General features: G+C 51.9%; 14 protein-coding genes across 14 annotated transcripts; 7 read left to right on the forward strand and 7 right to left on the reverse strand.

The window, feature by feature from the left end:
• Window positions 1-93: 93 nt before the first annotated feature.
• BDV14DRAFT_206184 (uncharacterized protein) lies at window positions 94-954 on the reverse strand (the record flags this gene model as incomplete). The annotated part of the gene is made up of 2 exons (XM_073774869.1): window positions 94-834; window positions 907-954. The coding sequence occupies 2 exons, from the start codon at window positions 952-954 to the stop codon at window positions 94-96; spliced, it is 789 nt and encodes a 262-aa protein (XP_073621860.1).
• A 656-nt stretch (window positions 955-1,610) lies between these two features.
• On the forward strand, window positions 1,611-3,170 carry BDV14DRAFT_207286 (SET domain protein; the record flags this gene model as incomplete). The annotated part of the gene is made up of 2 exons (XM_073775105.1): window positions 1,611-1,673; window positions 1,737-3,170. The coding sequence occupies 2 exons, from the start codon at window positions 1,611-1,613 to the stop codon at window positions 2,964-2,966; spliced, it is 1,293 nt and encodes a 430-aa protein (XP_073621861.1). The 3' UTR covers window positions 2,967-3,170.
• Window positions 3,123-5,563, forward strand: BDV14DRAFT_23384 (putative AMP-binding enzyme). Its single transcript, XM_073776340.1, has 6 exons — window positions 3,123-3,406; window positions 3,457-3,527; window positions 3,575-3,722; window positions 3,773-3,808; window positions 3,854-4,900; window positions 4,959-5,563. Exons 1-6 carry the CDS (start codon window positions 3,278-3,280, stop codon window positions 5,373-5,375), a joined length of 1,848 nt encoding a protein of 615 aa, XP_073621862.1. The 5' UTR covers window positions 3,123-3,277; the 3' UTR covers window positions 5,376-5,563.
• BDV14DRAFT_185764 (spermidine synthase) lies at window positions 5,421-7,802 on the reverse strand. Its single transcript, XM_073770716.1, has 4 exons — window positions 7,595-7,802; window positions 6,517-7,502; window positions 6,157-6,463; window positions 5,421-6,095 (listed from the first exon to the last, which is right to left on the reverse strand). Exons 2-4 carry the CDS (start codon window positions 7,467-7,469, stop codon window positions 5,700-5,702), a joined length of 1,656 nt encoding a protein of 551 aa, XP_073621863.1. The 5' UTR covers window positions 7,470-7,502; window positions 7,595-7,802; the 3' UTR covers window positions 5,421-5,699.
• Window positions 7,783-9,113, forward strand: BDV14DRAFT_185765 (uncharacterized protein). Its single transcript, XM_073770717.1, has 2 exons — window positions 7,783-8,006; window positions 8,081-9,113. The coding sequence occupies exons 1-2, from the start codon at window positions 7,823-7,825 to the stop codon at window positions 8,554-8,556; spliced, it is 660 nt and encodes a 219-aa protein (XP_073621864.1). The 5' UTR covers window positions 7,783-7,822; the 3' UTR covers window positions 8,557-9,113.
• A 26-nt stretch (window positions 9,114-9,139) lies between these two features.
• On the reverse strand, window positions 9,140-11,802 carry BDV14DRAFT_185767 (dynein family protein). The gene is made up of 6 exons (XM_073770718.1): window positions 11,235-11,802; window positions 11,000-11,167; window positions 10,567-10,937; window positions 10,424-10,517; window positions 9,761-10,377; window positions 9,140-9,698 (listed from the first exon to the last, which is right to left on the reverse strand). The coding sequence occupies exons 1-6, from the start codon at window positions 11,386-11,388 to the stop codon at window positions 9,549-9,551; spliced, it is 1,554 nt and encodes a 517-aa protein (XP_073621865.1). The 5' UTR covers window positions 11,389-11,802; the 3' UTR covers window positions 9,140-9,548.
• On the forward strand, window positions 11,666-12,849 carry BDV14DRAFT_23400 (uncharacterized protein). The gene is made up of 2 exons (XM_073776341.1): window positions 11,666-11,903; window positions 11,959-12,849. The coding sequence occupies exons 1-2, from the start codon at window positions 11,848-11,850 to the stop codon at window positions 12,746-12,748; spliced, it is 846 nt and encodes a 281-aa protein (XP_073621866.1). The 5' UTR covers window positions 11,666-11,847; the 3' UTR covers window positions 12,749-12,849.
• Window positions 12,850-14,350, reverse strand: BDV14DRAFT_23408 (phosphatidylinositol-3,5-bisphosphate binding protein HSV2). Its single transcript, XM_073776342.1, has 5 exons — window positions 14,204-14,350; window positions 14,102-14,140; window positions 13,930-14,027; window positions 13,513-13,869; window positions 12,850-13,460 (listed from the first exon to the last, which is right to left on the reverse strand). The coding sequence occupies exons 1-5, from the start codon at window positions 14,310-14,312 to the stop codon at window positions 12,951-12,953; spliced, it is 1,113 nt and encodes a 370-aa protein (XP_073621867.1). The 5' UTR covers window positions 14,313-14,350; the 3' UTR covers window positions 12,850-12,950.
• Window positions 14,351-14,498: 148 nt separating this feature from the next.
• BDV14DRAFT_23431 (uncharacterized protein) lies at window positions 14,499-15,368 on the forward strand. Its single transcript, XM_073776344.1, has one exon. It carries the CDS (start codon window positions 14,587-14,589, stop codon window positions 15,265-15,267), a length of 681 nt encoding a protein of 226 aa, XP_073621868.1. The 5' UTR covers window positions 14,499-14,586; the 3' UTR covers window positions 15,268-15,368.
• Window positions 15,369-15,797, forward strand: BDV14DRAFT_23424 (uncharacterized protein). The gene has a single exon (XM_073776343.1). The coding sequence runs from the start codon at window positions 15,470-15,472 to the stop codon at window positions 15,692-15,694; it is 225 nt and encodes a 74-aa protein (XP_073621869.1). The 5' UTR covers window positions 15,369-15,469; the 3' UTR covers window positions 15,695-15,797.
• Window positions 15,797-16,993, reverse strand: BDV14DRAFT_23435 (uncharacterized protein). The gene is made up of 3 exons (XM_073776345.1): window positions 16,481-16,993; window positions 16,329-16,418; window positions 15,797-16,264 (listed from the first exon to the last, which is right to left on the reverse strand). The coding sequence occupies exons 1-3, from the start codon at window positions 16,734-16,736 to the stop codon at window positions 15,900-15,902; spliced, it is 711 nt and encodes a 236-aa protein (XP_073621870.1). The 5' UTR covers window positions 16,737-16,993; the 3' UTR covers window positions 15,797-15,899.
• A 1,260-nt stretch (window positions 16,994-18,253) lies between these two features.
• aspA (putative septin AspA) lies at window positions 18,254-20,628 on the forward strand. Its single transcript, XM_073770719.1, has 7 exons — window positions 18,254-18,476; window positions 18,581-18,589; window positions 18,665-18,740; window positions 18,805-18,921; window positions 18,979-19,066; window positions 19,120-19,722; window positions 19,773-20,628. Exons 1-7 carry the CDS (start codon window positions 18,456-18,458, stop codon window positions 20,005-20,007), a joined length of 1,149 nt encoding a protein of 382 aa, XP_073621871.1. The 5' UTR covers window positions 18,254-18,455; the 3' UTR covers window positions 20,008-20,628.
• On the reverse strand, window positions 20,610-21,822 carry BDV14DRAFT_185781 (uncharacterized protein). Its single transcript, XM_073770720.1, has one exon. The coding sequence runs from the start codon at window positions 21,433-21,435 to the stop codon at window positions 20,686-20,688; it is 750 nt and encodes a 249-aa protein (XP_073621872.1). The 5' UTR covers window positions 21,436-21,822; the 3' UTR covers window positions 20,610-20,685.
• An 857-nt stretch (window positions 21,823-22,679) lies between these two features.
• Window positions 22,680-24,690, reverse strand: BDV14DRAFT_23484 (kinase-like domain-containing protein). Its single transcript, XM_073776346.1, has 9 exons — window positions 24,535-24,690; window positions 24,437-24,484; window positions 24,255-24,384; window positions 24,151-24,194; window positions 23,998-24,097; window positions 23,543-23,899; window positions 23,405-23,483; window positions 23,160-23,343; window positions 22,680-23,091 (listed from the first exon to the last, which is right to left on the reverse strand). The coding sequence occupies exons 1-9, from the start codon at window positions 24,588-24,590 to the stop codon at window positions 22,896-22,898; spliced, it is 1,194 nt and encodes a 397-aa protein (XP_073621873.1). The 5' UTR covers window positions 24,591-24,690; the 3' UTR covers window positions 22,680-22,895.
• Window positions 24,691-25,008: the final 318 nt, after the last annotated feature.

Below are 25,008 nucleotides of genomic sequence, written 5' to 3' on the forward strand. Positions count from 1 at the left end.
TCACGCAGCCTCTTTGTGGCATTCTTGTCGACTTCGAGCTCTCGACGTTTTTGACTGCGATGACGCCTGGGATGGCTGTTGAGATGTGCTTCCTCACTCGGTAGTCGGTCCTTGTCTCCTATACAGCCCGATAGGATATCTGGCAGTCCCAATACCACCACTAGTACCAGCCACAGTCCTCCGTGCGGGCAACGATATGGCAGGTCTCTGCCCAGAAGCCTGCTCGAATGTACCGCGTACAGGCTCATTGCTCCTCCCAGCAGCCGCCGCATTTCCACCATAGGCAAAACCCCCCGGCACCGCACGCTGATGCTGAGGCTGAGACTGAAAACCAATACTATGACCATGACCATTTCCATTAACCCTATCCGTACCACTCACCCTCGACGAAATCAACCGAAGCACCCTCCTCTGCCTCGCAACAAGCCTCGACAGCCGTACAAACCACTCATCGCCCCTAACATCCGCATCATCCATTACACAAAACATCAAGAACCTCTCCATCTTCTCCTGCAGCGCCAAGGTCGCGCCATGGTTCGCGAGAAAGAAGTCCGGGGACGAATACTGTACTGCGCGCCCGAGCTCTTCCATTTGCATTATTAGCTCGGAGCCTCTGGATGAGAGGGGTTCGGCGCGGCCTGATGGATGCGTGGGGTTTGGGATCAATGTGTTGCTGGCGTCGAGGCCCGGGAAGAGGGTGGGTTCGAAATATGTTCTTGCGTGTACTTCTGGCTCTTTGGGTGCACTCTCGGCTGCTCTGGTGATGGTATCCCAGTGTGCGTTTTGAGGTCGGGGTTGGCTAGGGCCAGGGGTAGGATCGCGGGAATGGGAGTCCTGGTTTTGAGGGTTAGAAACGGAGATGCACTGGATGACGACAGAGAATAAGTGGCCTCTCTGGCTACGCACCTGCCGCTCAGAATCAGGACGCTCTAGCTCTGCGCTTGAGATAGGCATCGTGCTCGTGTAGATCGTACGGCAGCTCGATATCGTTCTCGCGATGTTACTGAGATGAGACGGATGCCTCTCTGAATAAAATCTCATTTTTTCATAGGACTGGGGGGGTTAAATCGATCCGACCTTTCATTCTTCGATTCTAGGTTGGTGGTTATGAAGCTGGTAACTGTAGAGTTCATTGGAAGATAGCTCCGGCCTATCTAGTAAACAAACGGTGAAGAACCAGACAGCCATGAGTGGGCCCTAGGAACCTACCAGAGATCTGTCTAATCTCTAGAAATTTTCACATGTCATCTACCTAGATCGAGTGGAAGCCACCTGAGGAGTATTGAAGCATAAGGGTTCTAGGTATCTCCGGCTAGATCTAAACAAAGGAACCGAGTCAACATCACCATCTCGTAGGCGATTCTTGACGCAGGCCTGTCACAAAGAAGATCTTGAAACGACTGACAAAGGACAACATGACGAACACCCCTGCTAGATCTCCTCGAGATGGCATTGTTCAAGGCACAAGACAGACTCAAGTGATGCTATTCTTGGAATGGGTATGTTGTACTTAGGCATCGCGTCTCCTCTCCCTTTTTAGCAGAGAGTATAGTACTCAGATCTACAAAAGAAATAGCAATATTGCATGCTTACCTGCCTACCTACCTACAATGCCTCTATCACCCCGAACAACGCGAACGCGATCAATAACACCCGGCCCAGAAGAAGTGCAAGTACGCAACCACCGAAAACGACCCCGCGAGACCGAAGACGATACCCCTCCAAATCCAACGCAGCCCCAGAGTAAGCGCCGAAAGTCCTCGTTGACGAATTACCCCGTTCAGATTCAGCAGAAGGTCTCGGACCTCGTTCGCGATGTTCTCGCCTCAACCTACTACGACATCAATTACCTCTGTATCCAGCGCGCACATCTCCACTGGGAGGTTGACGCTGAGGTTGTGAGTCATTACAGGCTGCAATACCATGAGGCGACCGCTCTTCTCGATCAAGTTGTTTCGCAGTCTCTCAATCCAGAGGTATATGCCGGCCATGATCCGCGCGGGACATTGAGGCGGCTGAACGAATTCAAAGATGTTTTCGGGTGGAAGATCCTAGCCATTTGTTGTACAGCAGAGGGGTTCCGGCGCGGAGTTCGCGAGATCCGACACGGCGGGATATGGACCGAGTTCCTGGCACTTGTCGACGAGAACGCGTGGAGTCTTGAAGTATTCGCGCGATCAAGATGTCTAGATTGGTGCGGGGTGCTAGTCAAGTATGCGGATCTCGGTGTCGCGGGACTAGACGAGGTCCTCCGACCAAGCAGGAAGATGTGGAGCGAGCATCCGCATCATATCGTGCAAGGAGTAGACAGGAAGATCCGACGTCCCTGGTTCGGTGACGGAAAGCAAGTTCACATCGACGATGTCGTTTTCGACAAGAAGAAGTGGATTATTGCGGCGGATGGATACAGGGCTGGGGAAGACCCGCAAGACCCGACGATCCGGGGCCCCCGCGACGGACCCTGCGACGTATGCGGATCCCCCGATCTGTGTTCCTGCAAACTCGATTTCTCGGCGGGGAGTCTCGTCGAGCTCATTGATCGGGCTGTGACGGGGACTGGAGTGCGTGCATTGACGAATTTCAAAAAAGGCGATATCCTGGGTCAGTTCGTCGGGGAGCTGTTTCCGCCGGAGTACGAGGACGATAAAGTATATTCGCTTGTGCATGTTACCAAGACAAGTGGGGATGATGTGGTTGCTGTGATTTCACCGCAACGGTTTGGGAATTGGACGCGGTATATTGCGCATTCGTGCAGTCCTTGTACCAAGTTCAATGCAAGGACTGTCGGAGATCGAACGGTGATGACGATTGAGGCGAGAAGGGATATTGCGGCGTTTGAAGATCTGACGGTACATTATGGGAGGCAATATTGGACGTACAGAAAGTGTCTCTGTGGAGAGGAGAACTGTTTGAGTAAGAAGGGGAATGAAAGTGTGGAAAGTGAAGTTGACCTGGACAGTGACTGACTGACCCCGCATCCTGCATGAGGGGCTCTCCGCAGCTCTCTCCCTCTCTTCTCGTTTCAACACCTCTCCTTCTTCTTCCTGCAGCTATTGGAACATTGCTATTTATATACTAGACGATACTATTCTTTGCTTTGAGTTAAACAACGAAGCAATCACTTTTTCTCATTCCAATTACTATCCCCAGACTGCGGAGTATATCATCCCTTGTTGCACGCGACACCAAACGCGGGGTTGCCGAGCTCAGGATCATTTACCTCGCTATAACATCCAGGGGCAAGGTATTATGGAACAGACTGTCAAGCAATAGCACCATGTCCCCTTCAGCTATGCTTTATACCCGGGGAGCTCTGCGGGTCCCAAGGGTAGCTTGTACCCGCCCTATCACGCAGACCTTTAAACGGTCCCTCCTTACACAGAGTTATGCGTGTGGTCCTTCAGAGGTACATCAGACCATTCTCTGCTCAAGAGATGTTCCGCTAACCTTTCATAGCCGCCACTGATCAAATCCACGGTTGGAGAGCACTTTGCCAGTACAGTCGGCGCATACGGAGATCGAACAGCGTGAGTCCATCTACCTTTTAGGGAGAGAAAACTAGCTAACAGATCAGTGTCATTTCCAAGCACCAAAATGACAGACTTACTTACTCCGGCCTCGATGCAAAGAGCAATGCACTCGCCCGGGGGTTAGAATCCGTCGGTGTACGAAAGGGAGATCGCGTCGCGGTTATGCTGGGCAACTCCATGGAGCATGCTACTGTATTTTATGGAACATTACAGCTGGGTTGAAACACACTGACAGAATATAGGTAACTTATGCTCTGTTCAAGCTGGGGGCTATTTTGGTATGTCAACTGTCGTCTAGAGTATGCTTTATACTAACCAACCAGGTCCCAATCAACCCATCCTTCAACGCAACTCAAGTGGTCGCGGCCCTAAGCCACCTGGGTACAACCCACATGCTCATAAGCACGGAATCGAATCTTCCTAGAAAGCCTCCGAGGAGCAATCTCCCTCTCATAAAGCACCTCATCCCAGATCTCAGCAAATCAAAGCTCGAATCGGATGTTGTCCCCACACTGCAGAATATTATACTCGTCGATAACTCGACAGGCCGGGTCAACACCTCTGCATTCAAGCCAGTAACACCATATAAAGCTGTAACATCTTCGAATACATTTGACGGCACAGCCTTGCCAAATCGAGACCTTTCCCAAGATGAGATAGTCAACATCCAATTTACATCAGGCACAACCGCCCTTCCAAAAGCAGCCTGTCTAAGCCACCGTTCGATCCTAAATAATGGATCCCAAATTGGCGATCGAATGCGCCTTACATCAACCGATATAGTCGCCTGCCCTCCACCGCTCTTCCACTGCTTCGGGTCGGTCCTAGGGTACATGGCGACAGCGACGCACGGATCTGCAATCGTCTTCCCATCCGAAGCATTCAACGCCATCTCCACTCTCCGCGCAGTTCAAGAAGAGAAATGCACAGCCCTCTACGGCGTACCGACCATGTTCCTCGAGGAACTAGGCCTCCTCGAAAACGGCACAGTTGAGTATAAGGGATTTGAGTTCCTGCGCACAGGCATAGCAGCTGGATCAAGCATCCCCGCTGAACTCATGAAGAAACTGCATAAGGTTCTTAATCTAACAGAGTTGACCATCTGCTACGGTATGACGGAGACATCGCCCGTCTCGTCAATGACAACAACAGATGATCCGATTGATAAGAGAATCAATACAGTCGGCCGCCTAATGCCGCATGTTGAAGCCAAGGTCGTTGACCCGTCCGATCACAACGCTATATTGCCCATCAATACGCGCGGCGAACTTGCTGTCTCCGGATACCTGATGATGAAGGGGTACTGGGGCGACACCGAGAAGACAAAGCTCGTTATGCGGGAGGATAAGGATGGGAAGGTTTGGGTGCATGTGCGTTTTCCTCATCCCTGCACCCCACTTGGAAGTAAGCTAATCATATGGTAACCAGACGGGCGACGAAGCAACCCTCTCCCCAGACGGCTACATCTCCATAACCGGCCGCATCAAAGACCTCATAATCCGCGGCGGGGAAAACATCCACCCGCTCGAAATCGAGAATTGTCTTCTTTCCTTCCCCGGCTTAGCAGACGTTAGTGTGGTCGGTGTACCAGACGAACACTACGGCGAAGTCGTAGCTGCATTCGTCATCCTTAAATCAAATGGCAAGGACAAGGAAGGGGAAGAAAGCGAGATTACAGGCCGCGCAATCCAGGACTTTGTGCGCGAGAAGTTAAGCGGGCATCTTGTTCCGCGGTATGTTTTCTTTTTGGAGGGGGGTGAGTCCCTGCCTAAAACGGCGAGCGGGAAGATTCAGAAGTTTAAGCTTAGGGAGATGGCTGTTAGACTGTTGGGAGGGCATCATTAGCACAATTACCACCTTCTCTATCTGATTGGGATATATTCAGAGGTGATGCGACGTAGGTGTATATATTTCTTTGGTCTTTGTGCAGAAGCTCTAGACCATGGACTATTAGACTGCGCTAGCAGAAGCTAGAGAGAGATATATATATATACATAAGTTTCAAGACAAGCATGAAACGAAACCGAGATGGGCAACAGACGCCCACGTATAAACGACCTCCCGCGCCCTCTCACCCAATCACCCCATCGTCCAGACAAGACTCACACATCCACATCACCATATATATAGCCTTAAATATAGAATAGCCAGGGCACCTTTTCTCCCCATTTACCACCCCTCCCAAACAGCATCAGGCATAACAGTCCTCATAATCGCCCAATGCTCCAACGCTCCCCGATCCTGGTATTTATGCAACCGTCCAACCTCCCTATCCCAAAGCACGCGGCGTCCACCCTCCTCAACAACATCGAACCGTGCTGGATCAACCTCATGCCTAGGTACAAGATACCGCTGGCGGAAGCGACTATTCAAGAAATCGGACTGCACTGCGTCCCGGAATACGAGCGGGTGGTGGGCCTTCGTGCAGAATATAACCATGTTTGTGAATTCTGCGCCGATGTCGGTGTCGACTTCTTCGCGGAAGAGGCGGCATGTTGGGAAGATGGATTTTATGGTCCGGATGCTGAGCGCTGTAGGGTAGAGCGTTAGGTCGCCGGCGTAGTTCTGCGTTTCGTATTAGGATACGGGGTTATCTAGTTTTAGAGAAGAGGGAGGTTAGACGTACGATAGCAACGACCCCATCATCCTTCAAGAGGTCCTTCAAACCGGAAATAAATTCCCAAGTAAACAGCTCGACGGGCTCCGCGCCACCGGTGAAGACATCATGGACGATATAATCGTATTGCTTCTTGACAGGTGCATTCTGCGCCTTCTTGACGAAAGATCGCGCGTCCTCGATGGCGGGCGTGTGGTTCGGTGGTAACTCGAAGTACTCCATTGCGAACTTGTGCACGACAGGGTCGATTTCGACGATGGTCGTGTCGATGCCGTGCGCGATCAAAGCGCCGGGAGTTGTGCCGATTCCGAGGCCACTGGATTATATTAGTTGGTGATGCCCTGATATGAACTAGGAAAGGGGACGTACATGACGAGCGCATTGCTGCCCGCATCGACGCGGGGAGCACCGGTTGGTGTCTCGACGAGGCGCACGGCCTCAAGCATAGTAAAGACAGCGTAGATGGGATCCTTCACAGCCGGGGGAGTGTAATTAGGGCGCTTCTTGAGCCACTGTCCGCCAAGAAGACTGTGGTCGCAGCGCATGACGCGGAAGCCGTCTTCCAGGTTATCCAGGACCGAGACGTAGCCGGTTGTTGAGTCCTGGCGGGCTACGAGGGAGAATCCCTCCTCTGCCAGAGCGTCATTGAGAGTTCTGGTAGTGTATCCCAGCGGCAGGTGGGTGTTTGAAGTAAGCGAGAACAGCAAGGACGGGATAGCCAAGAGGAGGATCTTAGATGGCACCGCAGCAGCATAGAAGATCGGGATCAAGATCTGGAGACCCGCGCGACTGAGAAGAATAGTCGACCCGATAGTCCAAGAGAGGAATGCCTTGATCAGGTGCTCGCCGGCCGAGTAGACGACATAAGAGCCCAGCAGTGGGATATGCTCCGCAACCAGATCACCATGGCGATTGAGGTTCAGTCCAGACTGCACAAGTTTACCGGCGCAGGCAACAGAGAGTAAAACAAGAGGGTACAGAGCTAGGACCTCAGTGATCACCGGACCAGTAGGATTGCCCAGCGCCGAGCTCTGCTGGGTAACGAAGTACTGCAGCACGGGCAACCAGAAGGCCAGCACGGGGACGACATAGACCGCATTGCGGCCCGACAGACGGTGGATGATATCCTTCGCGAACCAGCCCGCTGCGCCTGCGAACCCGACGCCGTAGCCGTGGAAGATGTGCGATGGGGTCGAACCGTATATGGGAGCAAGGGTCAGCAGGAAGACGTAACTGTAGAACGCGGCGAGGACCAGCAGGGCCACGCCGACGGCCAACTGTTTGCGCGGCTCTTGCTCGTAGATGCTCCTGAAGGAAGCCATGCTCAATTGATTGATTAAGCCAGAGAGAGGCTCCTGGCAAGTGTCAGTTCTTGAAATAAATGCGCGGCATGGCTGGCAGTTATATTGCCAAGCATGTGGGGAGATATGAAACAGGAGACTCTTACATGTCCTTTAGAGATTTAATTTATATAAGGACCAATAATATATACACTGCTCGCCAGAGCAGTTCCTCAATTGATCAACAGCCGCGCGACAAGCGAAGATTGACGTTTTGACAGGATACCGTAGAGTGGACATTCCCAAACAAATTTCGCCGCCCGCAGCCGAGGCTCCGACGCCATCACCCACTGAGGTCACCACCTCTACCTTTCCTACAATCAGCTACCACCACTATGCCTCTCTTCCCAATGGGCACCGGCGTCCAGAATGACCAAAAAGACCTACCGACCGAACAGCCCGATAAAAATACCACCCCATCAACAAGCACAATCCCCCACGCAACCCTCATCAAAAACCGCCGCAAGCGCTACCTAGACCTCCACCCAGAGTACTTCTCCGCAGACCTCGAACTAGCCGGTCCGCCTGCCTGCAGAATCTAAACATGATCGCGCGGTCATGTACCGTATCCTTGAAAAGCTAATACGCAGCAGACCCCCTTCTCTACGACCGCCTAATTCGCCGGTTCCAAACCCCCGCCGAGCGCGAAGCCGAAGGCCGCGCAAAGGGCTTCTCCGGTGTATTGCAAGCCGACCTCCTCCGCAGCGAAGCGAAGTTCGATGCGCTGAACCATCCTGATCCGCGTGCGCTGTTTACGTACGCGCGTGGTGAAAATGGAGAGATACTCGCCGAGGAGCGCGATGAGGTTCCGACTTCAAAGGAGGAGGGGGAGAAGGCTTGGCGGTGGGAGATGACGATGAGGTTTTTGAGGGGGGAGGATGGCGATTTTGATTACACAACGGTGGATGGGGATGAGGAGTTGGATGAGAGTGCGGATGAGATGGAGAAGTGGTTCGATAGTGAGGAGCCAGAGTGGGTTGTTGACGGAGATGGGGACGGGGAGGGACCAGCCGAAGGAGGGGATGTGAGGAGCAGGTTGACGGGGGAGACAGGGGTTCAGGATTTCTGAAGCGGCTGTTCCTTTACGACTGCGTCTCATGTTCCGTCGCTACCTACAGCGGTCTTGAGCCTAGTCTGGCTCGTCGTTCGAGCAGAACGGCGTCGCGTCACCTCACCTCTCCTCGCCTTGCCTTACCTTGACGGACCCGACTCATCTCTGACAAAGCTCACGGTAAGTCAGTAGACGCACAGCCTATCGCAATACATTCGGATCCTAGGATATCCGTCTCACTGGCCCGAATCCATGGCTAGCAGCAACACCCGGTCGCTGTGAGAAGCACCGAACAGTTGCAGCGGGCCCAGCATACCGGTTCGGACGCAGACAATCTCTGGCCACAGCTGGCGGAAATCCCGAGACAACAATGCGGCCTTGGGCCTCAGTGGAGGATCCTTGAAAATCAAGTCGCTTCGTTCTAGCAGAGAACGTTGACGCGCGAGCCACTTGGGAGCACCGTCTGAGGTATAATTATACAACTCAGCTGTACCGAACAATAAATGAGATACCTAGCAGATCCTTGGTGTCAAGGAGACATACCCAACCTGCTTTATTAGTATAGCAAATGTGACATTTCTACTCAAAGGCATCGCGAAAATCATGTTCGACATTGGTATGAGATTAATCAAGCCTTAAATACATGAACAGCAGCAAGACAATCACCCACTCCAATCCCACGGAAATATGTTCTCTGTACTCGAACTGGAAAAGGTATCTACGCTAACCATAATCAAAAGGGACTTCAAGGACTTCAGGGGACTTGAAAGACATGCATATTGGGGTATGTATTGAACGAGCGAAAGTGCCAAATCAATCACAGGGCACGAGGGCTGGGGGCTGGTAAACCACTTGTAATGAGACAGAAAGGGGAACCAAACCAAACCAATAATCCGGTCCAACTCCGATGTAAGGTAAACCCGGGTTACATCCAACAAGATAAGAAGTTAGAATAGGGTAGGGTAAGGGAAGAGGTCGAGCGAACGAGCGATTGATCGCTATGCTTAGACTTAGACTGAGGGGCTTCCGCGGGGACTACTTGTACCACCGGGCTTCTTAACCAGGCCGGCGAAGAAGTTCGCAAGAGCCTGGTTGTGAGCCTTTTCATCACCTGGTGACGAAACGGGGTCCTTTCGCTGTGTCCGGTTGGCTTCTCGGTCCTATGAGGTGGAGGTTATTATTAGTCTTATTCCTCGAGTGGAGGAGACTGGGTACTACCAACCTTGAGCTTCTGAAGCATATCGTCCGCGTCGACCTGAATCCCACCCATATTAAACTGCACTGGACCGATGTGCTCGTTCACCCGGCTGTTATCTTCCAATGGAGACATCTCCAGCTGAGGCGCCTTCTTGGCGGCGCGGTCTTTCTCGTCTTCGATCTTTAGCTGCTCGAGGACTTCGAGTTGCTTGGTTAAAAAGCCTTGCATGTCGGATGTTTCGACTTCGATCTTATTGCCGCTTTGTTGGCTTCCTGGGTATGAGAGCGATGTTGTGCGCTTGGGGTCTTTGATGGTTTGTTCGTAGATTGCGACGGCGCTCGTTCCGTCTTCTTCGGCGTTCTCGTCTTCGGTGGGTTCAGTATTGTTTGTGAGTGGCTCGGGAGGGTCCTGGATTTCGATTGACCAGGCTGTCGATATGCCCTCGATATTTGATCCCTCTCGGATAACTCTAATCTTCGCCCATGAGTCCCAGTTTGTGGGGATGAGAATTTGATCGCGTTCGATGAATTGGGCTTTGAGGGATAATTTCTTCAGGAGGGAATGTATGCCGAGGAGGGAGTGCAGTACGACGTGGAGGTTATTCGCATTGTACGGTTTGGTGTAGATGAGGGAGGCGCCATCTGCTTGAGTTAGCATATTTCGGATTGCGGGGAAGAGGATGCGCACGTTTTACGAGCAATGTTCGTAGGAACTGGTGAATAAAGTCAAACTCATCTTCATGCCAGCCGTGATCTCGCTCTAGCTTCTCCATCTTGTCCGTCTGTTTAACGTCAGCGTTCGTTTGCGCCGGTAGGTCCAAGTGTACTCACCCCTTGACAAACTACGCAAAGAGGTATTCCCAGCTCTTCATCCCACTCTCCAGGACCCAAAACCACAGACCCAGCGGTCGCTGCCTGTGTACCTGTAGAGCTAGCGTCTAGACCCTTCTTCCGTTCCCTCCACAATGCCATGTTCTCCTCCATGACAACCTTAGTCTCATCGTCGAGAGAGATCAGAACGTGTCGCAAAAGGCGGACCCATTCTCGAAGGCGCCGTACCCAGGTCCACGGGTCTGACCAGTCGAGGAGAATCACCACGGAGGTATCGGGGATGGACTGCGGTGTGAGGAGCGGTTTGAGGAGAGGGGCGAAGGATATCGAGGGTTCGGAGAGGAGATATGCGGAGACGCGCGCAAGGGTATCTGTAGAGAATGGTTTAGTATTGAGTTTCAATGCGGGAGGAAGTTGAAACCCCGCGACGTACCTTCTTGGTCCGCATCCAGCACGTCTAGATACGTGTATCCAAGAGCAAATTGATTGGCAACTGGGGGCAATTTCCCCTTGCGGTTTCGCCGTTCGTTCGATAGGCTAGGATCCGATGTATCTGCGGAGTAGGCTTCTAGGAATTCTCTCTGGGATTCAGGTGTACCTCCTGAACGAGAATAAATTAGCATTGAACAACTGAGAAGTTGAGCGGACAGATAGCTTCAGGTTCATACCTAATATAAGAAGGTTCTTCTCCGGTAGGCGCTTTCCGGTCGCAGCGCTGTCCAGCATAGAAGACCAGATGTTCTTCTTTGGACCATCTTTGCTCGACGGCCGACTGCCGTTTCCTGTGCTGTTTCTCTTCGGGTTCTGGCTCGATGCCGACATTGTATGTGCTGTGCTGACCACGCTCAGTCGGCGCGGGTCATTCCACGGAATTCCAGGCTATGAATCCAGTTCTCTGGAGGGTTTGACGCGTTGACCAGGTGGGCAGGCGGCGGTGGTGTCGGCACAGAAAGCGGGAGCGGAGCAGGTCAGGGGACGTGTTTCGGCGTTGATAGACCAGACCGCGGAGGTTGTAGATCGGATTGAGTGGGAAGGTATTCTTCCAATAGTATGTGGTTATCGCAATATCAGACAGTTTTTATATGTCCAGAGTCAAGCATCGGCATGTTCACAGCGTCCTTGTTGTTCTATGCTGTCTCCTGGATCCACCATCACCAAATAACTCTTTGAGGAAGATGCATCACGTGATACGCGATACCAACGGGTCGGACAAGGAAGCTGTCGCTTGACTTTGAGAGCTCAACTTTCTCTTCACCTCGCCTTTAAACGGGCACTAACGCCATGAACAATATCCGCCAGGTTCAGGCGCTCAACAAGCGAGAGCTTGAGAATGCTGTGTATGTTCAACATGACCCTTTCCCCTCGCGCATCTGCTCACTGACTCTTTCTAAGTCCTCCCGAAGCTTCATGGCATGCCGATTATCGCGACACAGCTTACATCTACATCGGCGGTCTTCCTTTCGACCTCTCAGAGGGCGATATAGTCACCATTTTCTCGCAGTACGGCGAACCTGTTCATGTCAATCTCGTTCGCGACAAGGAAACAGGAAAGAGCCGAGGCTTTGCTTTTCTGAAGTATGAGGATCAGCGCAGTACGGATCTCGCAGTCGACAACTTGGGCGGAGCAACGGTACTCGGCAGGACTCTACGGGTTGATCACACGAGGTACAAGAAGCGCGACGAGGAAGAGGATACAAACGATGTTGCCAAGTTGATGGGCGACACCGTTGCCAAGGAGGCCGACGACGACACGGACGACGAGAAAAAGAGACAAAAGAGGAGGGGAAATGAAGAAAGAGAGCCACCTAGGCGCCGGTTGCTGAAAGAAGAGATTGAATTGCAAGAGCTAATAGCAAATCACGATGAAGAGGATCCTATGAAGGAGTTTCTCATTGAAGAGAAGCGGGAGGAAGTGGCTCGCGCGGTGGAAAGGGAAGCAAAGAAAGAAAGGTCATCACGACGGCGAGAGTCTAGCCGGGATAGATCAAGTCGCCATTCCCGTCACCATCGTCGTCATCGACGTGACGACGACCGTTCGCGATCCAGAGAAAGAAGCAGCCGCGATCACAGATACCGAGACCGAGACCGAAGAGAGAGATCCCACAGAGATAGAACTCCGGAGCGCTCTCGATCGCCGTCACGCCGCGAACGGGACAGGCGGGATCGTCATCGATCAAGATAAATCCCATCAGGTGCTTGCGACCCGTTGCGCAACTCACGGCAGGCGCCGGGCCACAATAGGTGCTGGTGGAAAGCTGACCGTGTGTCGTTGCGGGAGCTCTGGCCCACGATGGCTTGGGCCGTTACTAGACACTTTGCTGCGAGTTGGATCTGGTTGATTTGCAGGACAGTCGACCATGGTCGACGGTATTCCAGGTCGTCGTTCAGCTCCCATCTCCAAGATACCTTTTCCAGCCTTCCCTTACGCAGTACCGCTTCCCTTCTTCGCCCTCTCGGAGAACGAATTTCTCCCACCTGCCGTCCTTACCTGCGCTTACGACAATCATGGTGTTCTCGTCAGTCCAGCCTATCACACCTTTTGGAGGTCGCGCCAAGGCAGAGCCGAGTGGAGGCAAGGGACCTAGTCCATCCTCACCCATCTCAAAGTGCGCGCTTGCAAACGAATATACGTCGGAGAACACCCTTGGAAGCAGCGGTATCTTTCCCAGAATACCCCACTTGTTGGTCGCGTTCTCGCCGGGTGATGACGGGGCTGGAGTCTTGCTTGGATGCGGAAGGTCAAAGACATGGAGGGTTGACTTATCGGATGTCACGGCCAAGAGGTTATTCGATGGCGAAATAGCAAGCGAGAATATAATGGCGTTGTCCACACCTCGTCGGAGCTCCGCCATTTGAGCACAGTTGCTCGTAGCAAATATCCGCACCAGTGTACCCTGTAAAAAGTTAGTCAACAATGAAGATAGTGCCAGTCGGCATGTAACGTACATGTTCGCTCGCCGTCGCAAGAACCTCCCCATCCGGACTCAAAGTCATAGCTCGTAGCGGCGCCTCATGAGCAGGTATAATGCTGACATTTCCTTTCGCCAGCTCAACAACTTTGACATGCCCAGGCGACTGACCCGGGAACGCCAGTAGTTTCTGACCCAGACAAGCCAGCCCTCGGGGGTTATCCGCGGTCTCAAATTCATATTCCCTTTCCGGCTGACGAGAGAAGGTCCACACTTCGATACTATTGAGCAGCGCGACAACAATCCGGGACTTTGTTAGCCGGACACCGAGGACGGATGTGGGGAATTCGAGGGTGATCGCGGCCTTTTGCTTCACGTCGTCCCAGATAACGAGCTGTGTACATTTTTCCAGTTAGTAAAGGTATGTCTGTAAGGGGCCATTGGCATCGTGCACCTTATTCTGTGGATACCGTGGCCGCCGTCCACCGCCGACAAGCGCGAGGTAATTTGATTGCCCGACCATGACGACGAAGCCTATGCCAGCATTGAAGCCTAGAGCTTTCCTAGCTTAGAGGTTGAATCTCGAATGATGTCATAAATGGAAGCGGCCGTAAGAGTGTACGTACTCCTAGATACCTTCAGCTCACATGGGTTTGTGCTGAAGACTTGGTCAAGTCAGTGATTGTTTATCGCGCATGATGTATAGAGCCGGACGGATCTTGACGTACTGCAGAACCCATCTTCTAACCCGACCGAAAAGCAAGAGTTGTCGCCGTTGAATGTCGCAGATCGAGAAAATGGACCTTGGGAGTCGTCTAGTATTTGTCGCGTATTCATGTTGGCGAATCGAGCTTTGGAACATCGAAAGTTGGAAGTTGGAGGTGTGAGCTGGAGAGCTAGGAGCTTGGAACGAAGATCACATGCGGACCTGGACCGGCGTTATCGATCTCGGGCCCACCTGCCCGTTAAAGCGGCGCTCCTTCCCTGTGTTAGGTACTGACTACTGTGTTTAATGTCCTTTCCCGCACCACTTTAACGTCGTCTTCTTCGCCAACGCAGCTTTGCAAACACCAGGATTTTGCTGGTGGATCATGTTTCTCTCTCCATTTTTATGGCTGAGCCCAGTCAGCAACAATCGGTATTGACGGCAGTCATTCCAGTCAACGATTCAATAGATGGACTGCCGTCAGTACCGATTGTTAACGCGGTTCCCTCTAAGAGGGATATTGATCGTTTAGTCGACTACACACCCGGAATGGGTCGTTATCGTGGGGGATTTGCAGTCAAGCGTGCCCGTGCAGCAAACCCCCGAGCATCATTCCAAAATGAAAACCCAGTCGCAACAACCGCCCTTCCCCCTGACGACATCACAGACATTGTCAGAACGGAACACAGGATCTCGTCAGTCGTGACTGCCGATCTGACTCTTGATCTGGCTGTCGACAGGGCACAGGCAAACGAACTCAATGACCTGTATGAGAGAACCGTACTCGCAACTTCTCTGCCGGCCAATGGTGTTGACTGGATCAGTTGGATGACAAGCATCAATGAGTTTAAGTGCAGTGGCCCGACCACGGCCAGATTGGACGAAACTATGCGTGAGCGTGGTAACTCTCGGAATACACCGTCCAAGTTCCTTTACAGGTGCCCGAAAGATGCCTATTCCTCGCCACGGCGAGACCTGTTTGTCCGACATCTTACTCGATGCAAAGGGAAACTGTCTCGAGGAACCACGTTCACCCCTGTACTTGGCCTGGTTGCACTCGGGTATTTTCCACAATCAAAAACATGAACGCCCATATAGTCGCCAATATAGTCAACGATCACTCTTTTTCCCGAAGCTGTCCATATGACAAATGTTCGAATTTGCCGCCCTTCACAACAAGGGCGAATTTTGATGGCCATAGAAGAGATGTTCACGACGAAGCACTCCACTCTCCTGGAATGATGTGCATCTATCCCGGCAGTCCTGCCTGCCGCAATCCGGAGAAGCTATGGTTTCCTCACTGTTGTTATCGGCATTATCTCGAGGCACTTCACAGTGTGACCAACTCATCGACCATGACCGAAGATACCATGGCCAGACTCGAGGCTACTTTGCTTTCAGGTCGTGGAAAGATTGGAGAAAAAAAATTGTTATCACAAGTGTATACTGTCTTTCTCGAGTTCCAGTTTTTGGATTCCTGCTCTTGTCGGCTCAAGAAGTTCTCTATGTCTAATTATGATATCTGGCATCACTTTATCCTGTTTGTTTGTGTATGAGTTCATCTAACAAAACCAATGTGTCGATATTCAGTCTGGCCTTCCAATGAAGTTTTTCTAAGCACTTGTTATACACAAACAACAGCAAACGTGCACCAAGAGATCGTGGTACATCTGTAAGCAGAGCCCTCACATTATCTCCCTCCCGCCACTCAACCAAATCTAAAACTTACTCACAAATTTGACATCCTCCAAATCCTCAACCCTGTTCATCAAGACCCTCGCACTACGGATTTCTTCCCTCGCAAGAACAGCCTCATAAGCCCTCGCAAAACTGGAGGCACTAGTAACACTATGCTTGACCGCATCCTCATCAACCTCAACTCGAAACGCAAGGTAAATTTCATTGAATCGGACATTCGTTTCGGCGCATTCGCGGGCCGCCGCTGTAGCGAAGGAGAATAGCGCGCCTTGTGTCATGGCGGGGAGAGAGCATGTTCCGATGTCGCCTTGTGCGCCGGTGCAGAGGGTCCATGTTGTTGGATTGTTCTGCTCCTGTAGGTAGGTGACTGTGTCGCGGTAGGCGACTGACTCTCTGTTAGAGAAGACAAGGGTTTGAGATCGGGATTGGAGAGGAATGGAAAGTCTTACAAAACGCAGCCTCAAACATAGAGTTCATGTTTGCGCGAAGTCGCTCGGTGGTTATGTCCTTCATGGCGAGCTTGATGTATTCGCCGCCAACTATGAAGATTAGTTAGTAGCTCCTCTCCCAAGCCACGTTCTGGAATCCAGGCAGTACTAACCACAAGAATAAACATGCTGAAAAGCAGGCAACTTCCCAGCTTTAACCTGACCAACCACTCCCTTGACACCAGTGTCAGAGAGCACATCAGCCTGTACAATGGTAATCCCGTCCGACGACCCGATATGCCGGAATAGCTTGTCGGCTGAGGCCTGGCTGCGGACAATGGCTAGGACGTTGCGCTTGGTGTTCAGGGCGCCTTTGACGGCTGAGACGCCGATGTTGCCGGTGGCTCCGATGATGAGGACGGTTTCCATTCTGGTATAGTTCGAGGTTTTAGTGTAGCGGGGAGTTGAGAGTTAGGATTGAGAATCAAGATCACTACTCAAGGCCGAGATACTGAAGGATTGAATCGGATTGTCTGAATGATGGATGATTTTGTCTCACGACTCTGGGGTATTCAGACACCTTTATACCCTCCATCATCCGTATATGTACCTCGAGGTACATCTCGATTATCGACGTAATAGCAGAGTATACCTGGGTGGGTGGGGCCGTAGCTTGATGATAAATCCGGGGTTCTCGGCCTACCTCAAGGTTAGCAATTCTCGCGCCCTTCGGCCTTAAACAAAAGCGAGTGCGAAAAGATTACAAAGTACATTGTAGATGTCGGGGAAAGACGGGCTGCTAAACTATATCCTTGTAGATAGGGTACAGTCTTTATTATCTACTTCACTGCCGTTATGAGTTGACTTACATCGGTATTTGTGGGGGTTCCTTGATCCTCGTCCGCTCACCCGTCAAAATATATATGTGCGCTTGGAGAACAAAACGCCGTCATGGAACTCGACAGCTACGCCCAGATCAGAGGGAGAGTAGGTATGATTGACTCACTTGACCGCTATGGAGTCAGATCTAGCTCACATTGAAACCCCAGACCCCAGTGATGTTGTCCGGGCTACATTGATGTCCTCGTTCTTTGTGGCTTCTTGCACTCGAATACCAAAGCGAAATAATGTGTAAACAAAGTGTCTACCAGTCCGTTTCTCACTAATCAGCGAGCACAGTTATATCTGAAGGAGCTGTTCTCATTGCGAGCTCGTCTAACTGCTCTTCTACATCTGCCAGTCTATACTTCATTTGTAGCCTCAGGCATCAACACAAAGACCCGCCAAGGGCCCACGACGGCGGAGAGCAGCAGAAGACCAGACCAACTCTGGCTCCCCAAATTATTTACCCCTGAATTCGAGCCCATCCCGTCCAGGTGTTCATCAGCCTGATAAGCTACTCCAGAAAATACTTAAGCCTCAGCCTTGAGTCAAGAGCCTAAATAACATACTAATTGCCCAGCTTGAAGTTGTTACTTTGTCATGATTTTCAAAATCTCTCCTTGTTGTGACAGATTGTCTGAAAGGTGGCTTGAGCTTGACGGGTTCTTGGGTGTATCATTTCGAACCAAGCTTCGTTGGGCCAGTCTCACCACCCCAGGAACCAGACATCCAATTTTATACCCAATTCATCCCTCGCCTAACAACGAGTAGACGTCGAAACGACACCTATGTAGCTTTCTCTGGTTCTATGTAGCACGGCCTGGATACACAAGCTCGGGTTGTCTGAGTACCGTTGTAATCAATATACAAACGAATAATACAGGATACACACTCTGGAGACGAATTGTGTGCTGCGATTGGTGGTCCGGGAGCTGTTGAGAGAAAGGGGGAACAAGCCAGTGTACGAGGGGCGTATTAGATACCGTGACCGTCGACGCTAAACCGGATTGGAGTGCCTTCCCCCCTAAACTGCCAGCAGGACAGTCAGGTCGTCTATCCCGGACGCTCTCTCTCTCGACCTCTCTCGACCTCTCTCTGCTGGTTCCAACTCGACTTCAGGAGTCCAGCAGTTCGTTCCCTTCCGCCATTCTGCTCCTTCTCTGTCTCACCTCCCGTCCACTCGCTTCCTTTTTTTCTCACCTCCCTCAATTCACCTTTCCGACCATCTTCGCTTCTTTCTCGCTCCTCCCCTTTCTTTAGCCCAGCATGTCGTCCGCGTATAACCCGGTATGTGAACCCTCCCCCTTGATGGCTTTGAGCCCCCAGAAAGATGATCCACATTCATCTCTTCAATCTCTGCTCAATTGCTGATTGTTGTCTGTTCTGAACAGCACGCCGCCGTTAGCACCCCCTCGCTTGTCCCTTTCCGATCCGCATTGGATTTCTGAAACTAACGCAGCTGCGCCTACATTTAGATCAAGCTCCGCCGGAAGAAGAATGTCAAGAAGGGAATTCAGTTCTGTTTGATGGTCTGCGGTGCCAGCGGAACTGGTGCGTGATGAATCCCAGCCAACGCTCGAGCCGCTCGAAGTCTAACGGAGCCATTCTACGATAGGACGCACAACTTTCGTCAACACACTCTGCGGAAAGCAGGTTCTGGAAGGCAAGGATGCGGACGATGCCGCCAATGCTCACATTGAGGAGGGCGTCCGCATCAAGCCCGTGACAGTCGGTATGGCTTAGCAGTCTAACGCCCGCCGAAGAAATCTCGCTGATCCGTTATTACTAGAGCTCGAGTTGGATGACGAAGGCACCCGAATCTCCCTTACCATCGTTGATACCCCCGGTTTCGGTGACCAGATCGATAACGAAGCCAGGCATGTGGTAACCGCCAAATTGAATACGTGGCGCTAGACTGACTGTTGTACAGTTTCGGTGAGATTGTTGGATACCTTGAGCGCCAATACGACGATATTCTCGCCGAGGAATCGCGAATTAAGCGTAACCCCCGCTTCAGGGATAACCGTGTCCACGTCCTCCTTTACTTCATCACACCTACCGGCCACGGACTTCGTGAGCTTGACATTGAACTGATGAAGCGCCTGTCCCCGCGTGTGAACGTCATCCCCGTCATCGGAAAGGCCGACTCCCTTACGCCCGCCGAACTCGCCGAGTCGAAAAAGCTCATCATGGAGGATATTGAGCACTACCGTATTCCTGTTTACAACTTCCCTTACGACATTGAGGAGGATGATGAAGATACCGTGGAGGAGAACGCCGAGCTGCGAGGACTGATGCCCTTCGCCATCGTCGGCTCCGATGACTTTGTTGAGATCGACAGCCGCAAGGTGCGCGCCAGGCAGTACCCCTGGGGTGTTGTTGAGGTCGAGAACCCACGACACTCCGATTTCTTGGCTATCCGAAGTGCTCTGCTTCACAGCCATTTGGCCGATCTTAAGGAGATCACCCACGACTTCCTATACGAAAACTACCGTACCGAGAAGCTCAGCAAGAGCGTTGATGGTGCTGCTACGTATGTGCTTTCTCGTATTCTGGAATTGAACACAAGCTAACATTCTGTAGGAGCGGAGTCGATTCATCTATCAACCCTGAAGACCTTGCGACTCAATCCGTCCGCCTGAAGGAGGAACAGCTCCGACGCGAGGAGGAGAAGCTCCGTGAGATCGAACTCAAGGTGCAGCGCGAGATTGCCGAGAAGCGCCAGGAGCTGCTGGCCCGCGAGAGTCAATTGAGGGAGATTGAGGCTCGCATGGCCCGTGAAGCCAGCCAGGAGCAGGGCGCCAACGGCGAGGAGTAATCTTCTCAAACTGCGCATTGCTTTTTTACGTGCCGTCTGTGCCTATGCTATGAAACTCGTGGCGCAGCGGCTGTAACTGTCTATGGGGATAATATTATTCGACTACTGTTTCTTCACGTTAATAGCTTTCTTTGGAAGAGAAAGGAAGAGCCAATGCAACCAACATTCATGTCCTTCGATGGCTGCTCTGGTGTCACGGCGAGGACGACGTGGAGGCTGGCATTGCTCTTCATGTTGACTACTCCCTCGCAGCCTTCCTTGCCTTCTTTCACGCCCTTCTTCTTAATTCGTTGTTTCACGCTCGAGGTCAAAGATAGCATCTTTTTAATCGTTGACAGCTGTGGCTGGAGCACACCCTGCACCTGCATAAATTCTCCTTACACAACCCCCCTTTTTCACATTATACCTGCTTTTATCCATGACACCTGTCTCCAATCTCAGCAGCGCAGCAAGATTCCCTCTTTTGTCCTTTCATATTGCGTGCTCTTGTGCTCTTGCCTTGTGCCTTGTCTTATCTGGTTTGATAGTTGAATAGTAGTATATGAGGAAGAAAAGCATCTCTACTGTCATAGTAATCAGAAAAGCAAGTACTTGTTAAACTAGGAATTATAGAAGCCATACAACTTTCATTCGGTTAGATAACATCGAGCTTCAAGCAGATATGAGGCATCAATCAAACTATTCGCAGATGACTGCGAAGGCCTTGATGGTAACTCCACCGCTGCCACTGTCCTGGCGCTTGCTCAATTTCTTCTTGTTCAATTTCTTCTTGTTCAAGCCCTTCTTGGGCGCTCTCTTCTTGAGACCCTTCTTCGTCTGCTTCTTCTTCTTGTCCTCTTCGCAATCTTCGCCTCCGGCTTCTTCTTGCTCGCCAGAGTCAGAGGCCTTGTCGTCGCCGCCAGCGTTCTTATCACCACCCTCGCTCTCGCCTTCAGCTTGACCTTCGCCAGCGTCTTCAGCGTCTTCACCATCTGCGACGCTCTTTTGCTCTCCTAGATCGCTGTCGCCTTCATCTCCGCCTTCTTCCTCGCCTTTCCCCTCACCCTCGCTTTCTTTCTCACCTTCACCTTCACCTTCACCTTGTTCCTGGTCTTGGGATTGTTCTTGGCCTTGGTCCTGTTCTTGGCCTTGGTCCTGTTCTTGGCCTTGGTCCTGTTCTTCGCCTTCGCCCTCACCCTCACACTCTTGCTCCTCCTCTCCTTTACCTGCTGCTTCACCCTTGTCTCCACCTTCACTTTCGTCACCACCTTCGGTTTCATCTCCACCTTCACCTGCTTCTCCGGCTTCCTCCCCCTCTCCTTCTCCTTCATCACTACTCTCATCATCATCTCCCTCCTCATCATCACCCTCATCTTCATCATCCCCAGGAATGTAGCAAGACCCAGTATCGGCCTCCTCATCGTCATCACCACCATAACCTCCGATCATCCCCTCATCATCGCACCCCTCACTCTCAAAGAAGATAACCTTGCATCCACCGAGCTCTCCGATGAATGCAGCAGCAGAAACACCGTGTTTAGCAGAGGAGCAGCTCAGGCTTTCGGTGCCGTTGAATTGGTATGGGGTGCCGCTGCATTCGTTGTCTGGGTAGAGGGAAAGACTCCAGCAGCCTTCTTCGGAAGGGACACCGGAAGGAGTGGCTGAGGGTGAATAGCTGGAGCTGGAGCCAGCGCCAGTTCCTGTTCCTCCTGTACCGGTACCAGAGCCACCAGTGCCCGAGCTCGCCGATGGACTGGGGCTGGCGCTAGTGGGTGAGCCAGAGCCCGAGCCCGATCCCGAGCCTTGTCCTTGTCCTTGTCCTTGTCCTTGTCCCTGTCCCTGTCCTTGACCCTGCCCCGAACCGGAAGTTTGTCCGCCTTGACCGGAGCTTGGAGATTGGCCCTGACCTTGAGATTGTCCTTGTCCTTGGGCCTGACCCTGTCCCGAACCAGAAGTTTGTCCGCCTTGTCCAGAGCTTGGAGTTTGGCCCTGACCTTGAGACTGATCTTGTCCCTGTCCTTGAACTTGTCCCTGTCCCGAGCCAGAGGTTTGACCCCCCTGGCTCTGACCCTGAGCTTGACCTTGGCTTTGAGACTGTCCTTGACCTTGCCCCTGTCCTTGGTATTGGCCTTGGCCTTGAGCTTGGCCTTGGCCTTGACCCTGACCCTGTTCAGGTCCAGAGCCAGAGCTAGAGCCAGAACCCTGTGCACAGGAGGCACATCCAGACCCTGAACCCGAGCCGGACCCCGGAAGCAGCGTTGCAACAGGCGTAGAAGTAGGGGTGGGCTGCGCACCCTGGCCAGTTTCCCCATTTGGCTGGTGACTTCCATGAGAACCAGGAGCAGGTCGAGCAACAGGCGCAGAGTCGCTTCCAACTGCGAGGGACGCGACCACAACAAGGACAAGAATGATGAGAGGGCCTAGGGTTAAAAGGGCCGTGAGCGGCAAAAGATAGCGCTTGGTGTGTGACGAAGGCATGACTGCGGTTGCGTTGGAAGTGATAACAGTAAGAAGGCGTTGTAATTGTTCTGTAGCAAACCTCGAGCTTCCTGGCTTGGGAAGTCTGTTTTCGGATGGGATGAGACAGAACAAGCAACAGTAGTAAGTGAACAGGTAGAACGGAGACAAGTGTAGATTTTCAGATAAATAGTGTTATGTAGGTAGGTAGGTAGGTAAGGAAAAAAGGGAACGGTCGTTACTTATGCGTCATTATTCATTACTCAACCTTCCTCTGGCCTTGTCCGGGCCCGTAGATGCGTACTCCATGCTCGACACGTATGCCTCGTCGTCGAATTGATGTCATTTTAGGAGATGGAAATTGCTTCCATGAACTTTATTCCCTGTTCTGGTGGTGGTAGAAGAGGCTTCCTGTATTCCCACCCTGTGTACTAGGAATAGAGGCTGCGGAACTAAATACCGGAGTAGTCGAACGACTGCCCATCCGTGAGAAAGTCCATCGATGCAAACTTTGATGGGTCGACCGTAGCGAGATCCGGGAATAGATCCCCATCGCCCATTAAGCTACCCGGAGGCTGGAGTTGCGATGGTTCCTGCCCATCGGTTTGAGTTGTGCCAAGTTGGAAAAAGTCGAGAACCTCGGAATAGCTGTTGAGCGAGCAGTCCTTGGTTAGTATAAAGTCTTACTTGCATTCCTAAGACCAGAAACAACGTACATCATGATCTTCCATTCGTCAACGGGAAAATCGGCGTCATTGAACGACCAGTCAAACTTGCTTGCCGCGGCGGGTTCGTCTTCCGGATCATGGTAGGGTGCCATGTATGGATGTTTTAAGCCTTGGTCGGCCGTGATTCGTCGTTCCGGATCGAAGAGTAGGAGTTTCGCGAGAAGATCAATTGCTGGAAGGGAAGTCCATTAAACAGGGTTTCTTTGTGCGAATACCTGCTGCGCATTACATACCTTCATCTTCGGCGCCAGGAATGACCTCCCTCAAAGGCCGCGGGTTTCTCTTCCCGAGAGACGTTACCATACGGCGAGTCTATTCCGGTACCTCTGTCAGCTGTTGTTCGAGAAGCTAAATAGCTTAGTGCGACGTACGTTCTTCGTCGTAATCCGGTCAACCACCTCGTCCGGCGGACTTCCCAATAAATCTATGATCAGTAAAAACTGATTTATATGATCGGTTCCCGGAAACAACGGCCGACCCAGCAGCATCTCTGCAACGATACAACCCGCACTCCACAGGTCAACCTGATGGCCGTACCGCTGCCAGGTCAACATGATCTCTGGCGCGCGATAGTATCTTGTTGAAACGTATCCGGTCATCTGCGGTTCGTGAAGTCGGGCGAGTCCAAAGTCGCAAATCTTCAGGTCGCAGTTCTCGTTGATAAGCAAATTACTCGGCTTGAGATCTCGATGTATGACGCCTGCTGAGTGGATGTATTTCAATCCGCGCTAAATACCGCGCAAAAGGCAGCAGTAGCGCGTCAGCCTCATGAAGCACCCAGGAAGGAGATTAGTGCGAGTGTAACTGCGGTCTTCCGTCTGCTTACCAGTAGCTGGTATGTGAAGTACTGGACAAACTTGCCCTCAAGCGGCTTTGCGCTGAGTAGTCGGTGAAGGTCTGTTCCTAGGAGTTCTGTTACGAGATATCTCGAGTTGCCGTCAGTTTCGACCATGTTCGGTAGGAAAGATAGACTGCGTACACGTCTTCGAGAGGTGAAATAAAGATGTCGCTCATATCGATCAGCTAGAACGTCAATCGTCAGCAACGTCTACAGTCGGTATTCCGCGGAAACTGCATTCGCACATTGTCATGCCGCAACTGTTTCAGGAGCTTCACTTCTCGGTAAGTCCGTTTCGCAATAGCAGCGCTATCAAAGGGCTTCATCATCTTCTTGATGGCCACCGGTTGCTCCGCGATCAGGTCATACGCAGAGCTACGGGGTGTTAGTTCACTGCGAGTCAGTCAAAGAGTCCAGGAGGCCATACCAGACGATGCCCGCAGTGCCGAGGCCGACAGGCTGTAAGTTGGCATATCTACAGAGTTTCAGCTGAGCTCGCATGATGCCCTGATAGCGGGGCAGTACCTGCTGGTAGTCTCGAAGGTGGTCCCCAGGATTTCTGAGCGGACAAACTCAGCCATGATGCAGGCGGATGTGGGGTAGAGAGGAGTGAGAAGAGGGATGATGAAGGGGAAAAAAGACGAGATGGAGAGAGAGAGTCTATTCAGGCACGCAGTGGGCTGTCCGACTGCCGTTCCAAGGTTGTGTTTACGGGCCTTGAGCAGACCCGGCCTCGGAGCATTTTGATTGGCGGGATGAGATGCCAGCACGTCTACAGTCTCCTTTAAGAAGGTTGCGGTGGGCTCTCTCCATTGTTCCTGAATATCACCAATTTTTTGTCTCTTTCATTGATCACTGGTCTGCTTCTCACCAGCATCATCCCAGTCCCCTCCTGTTTCGGCTCCCTCGTCCTCCCTTCCGTCCTGTTACCATCACACCATTTCATCGGAGGATTTACAACAACTGTAGCTGGTTGAACTTCAGCTGCAAGTCTGCGTT

Source organism: Aspergillus stella-maris (genome assembly GCF_047715825.1).
Source record: "Aspergillus stella-maris strain CBS 113639 unplaced genomic scaffold BDV14scaffold_124, whole genome shotgun sequence".
NCBI lineage: Eukaryota > Fungi > Ascomycota > Eurotiomycetes > Eurotiales > Aspergillaceae > Aspergillus > Aspergillus stella-maris.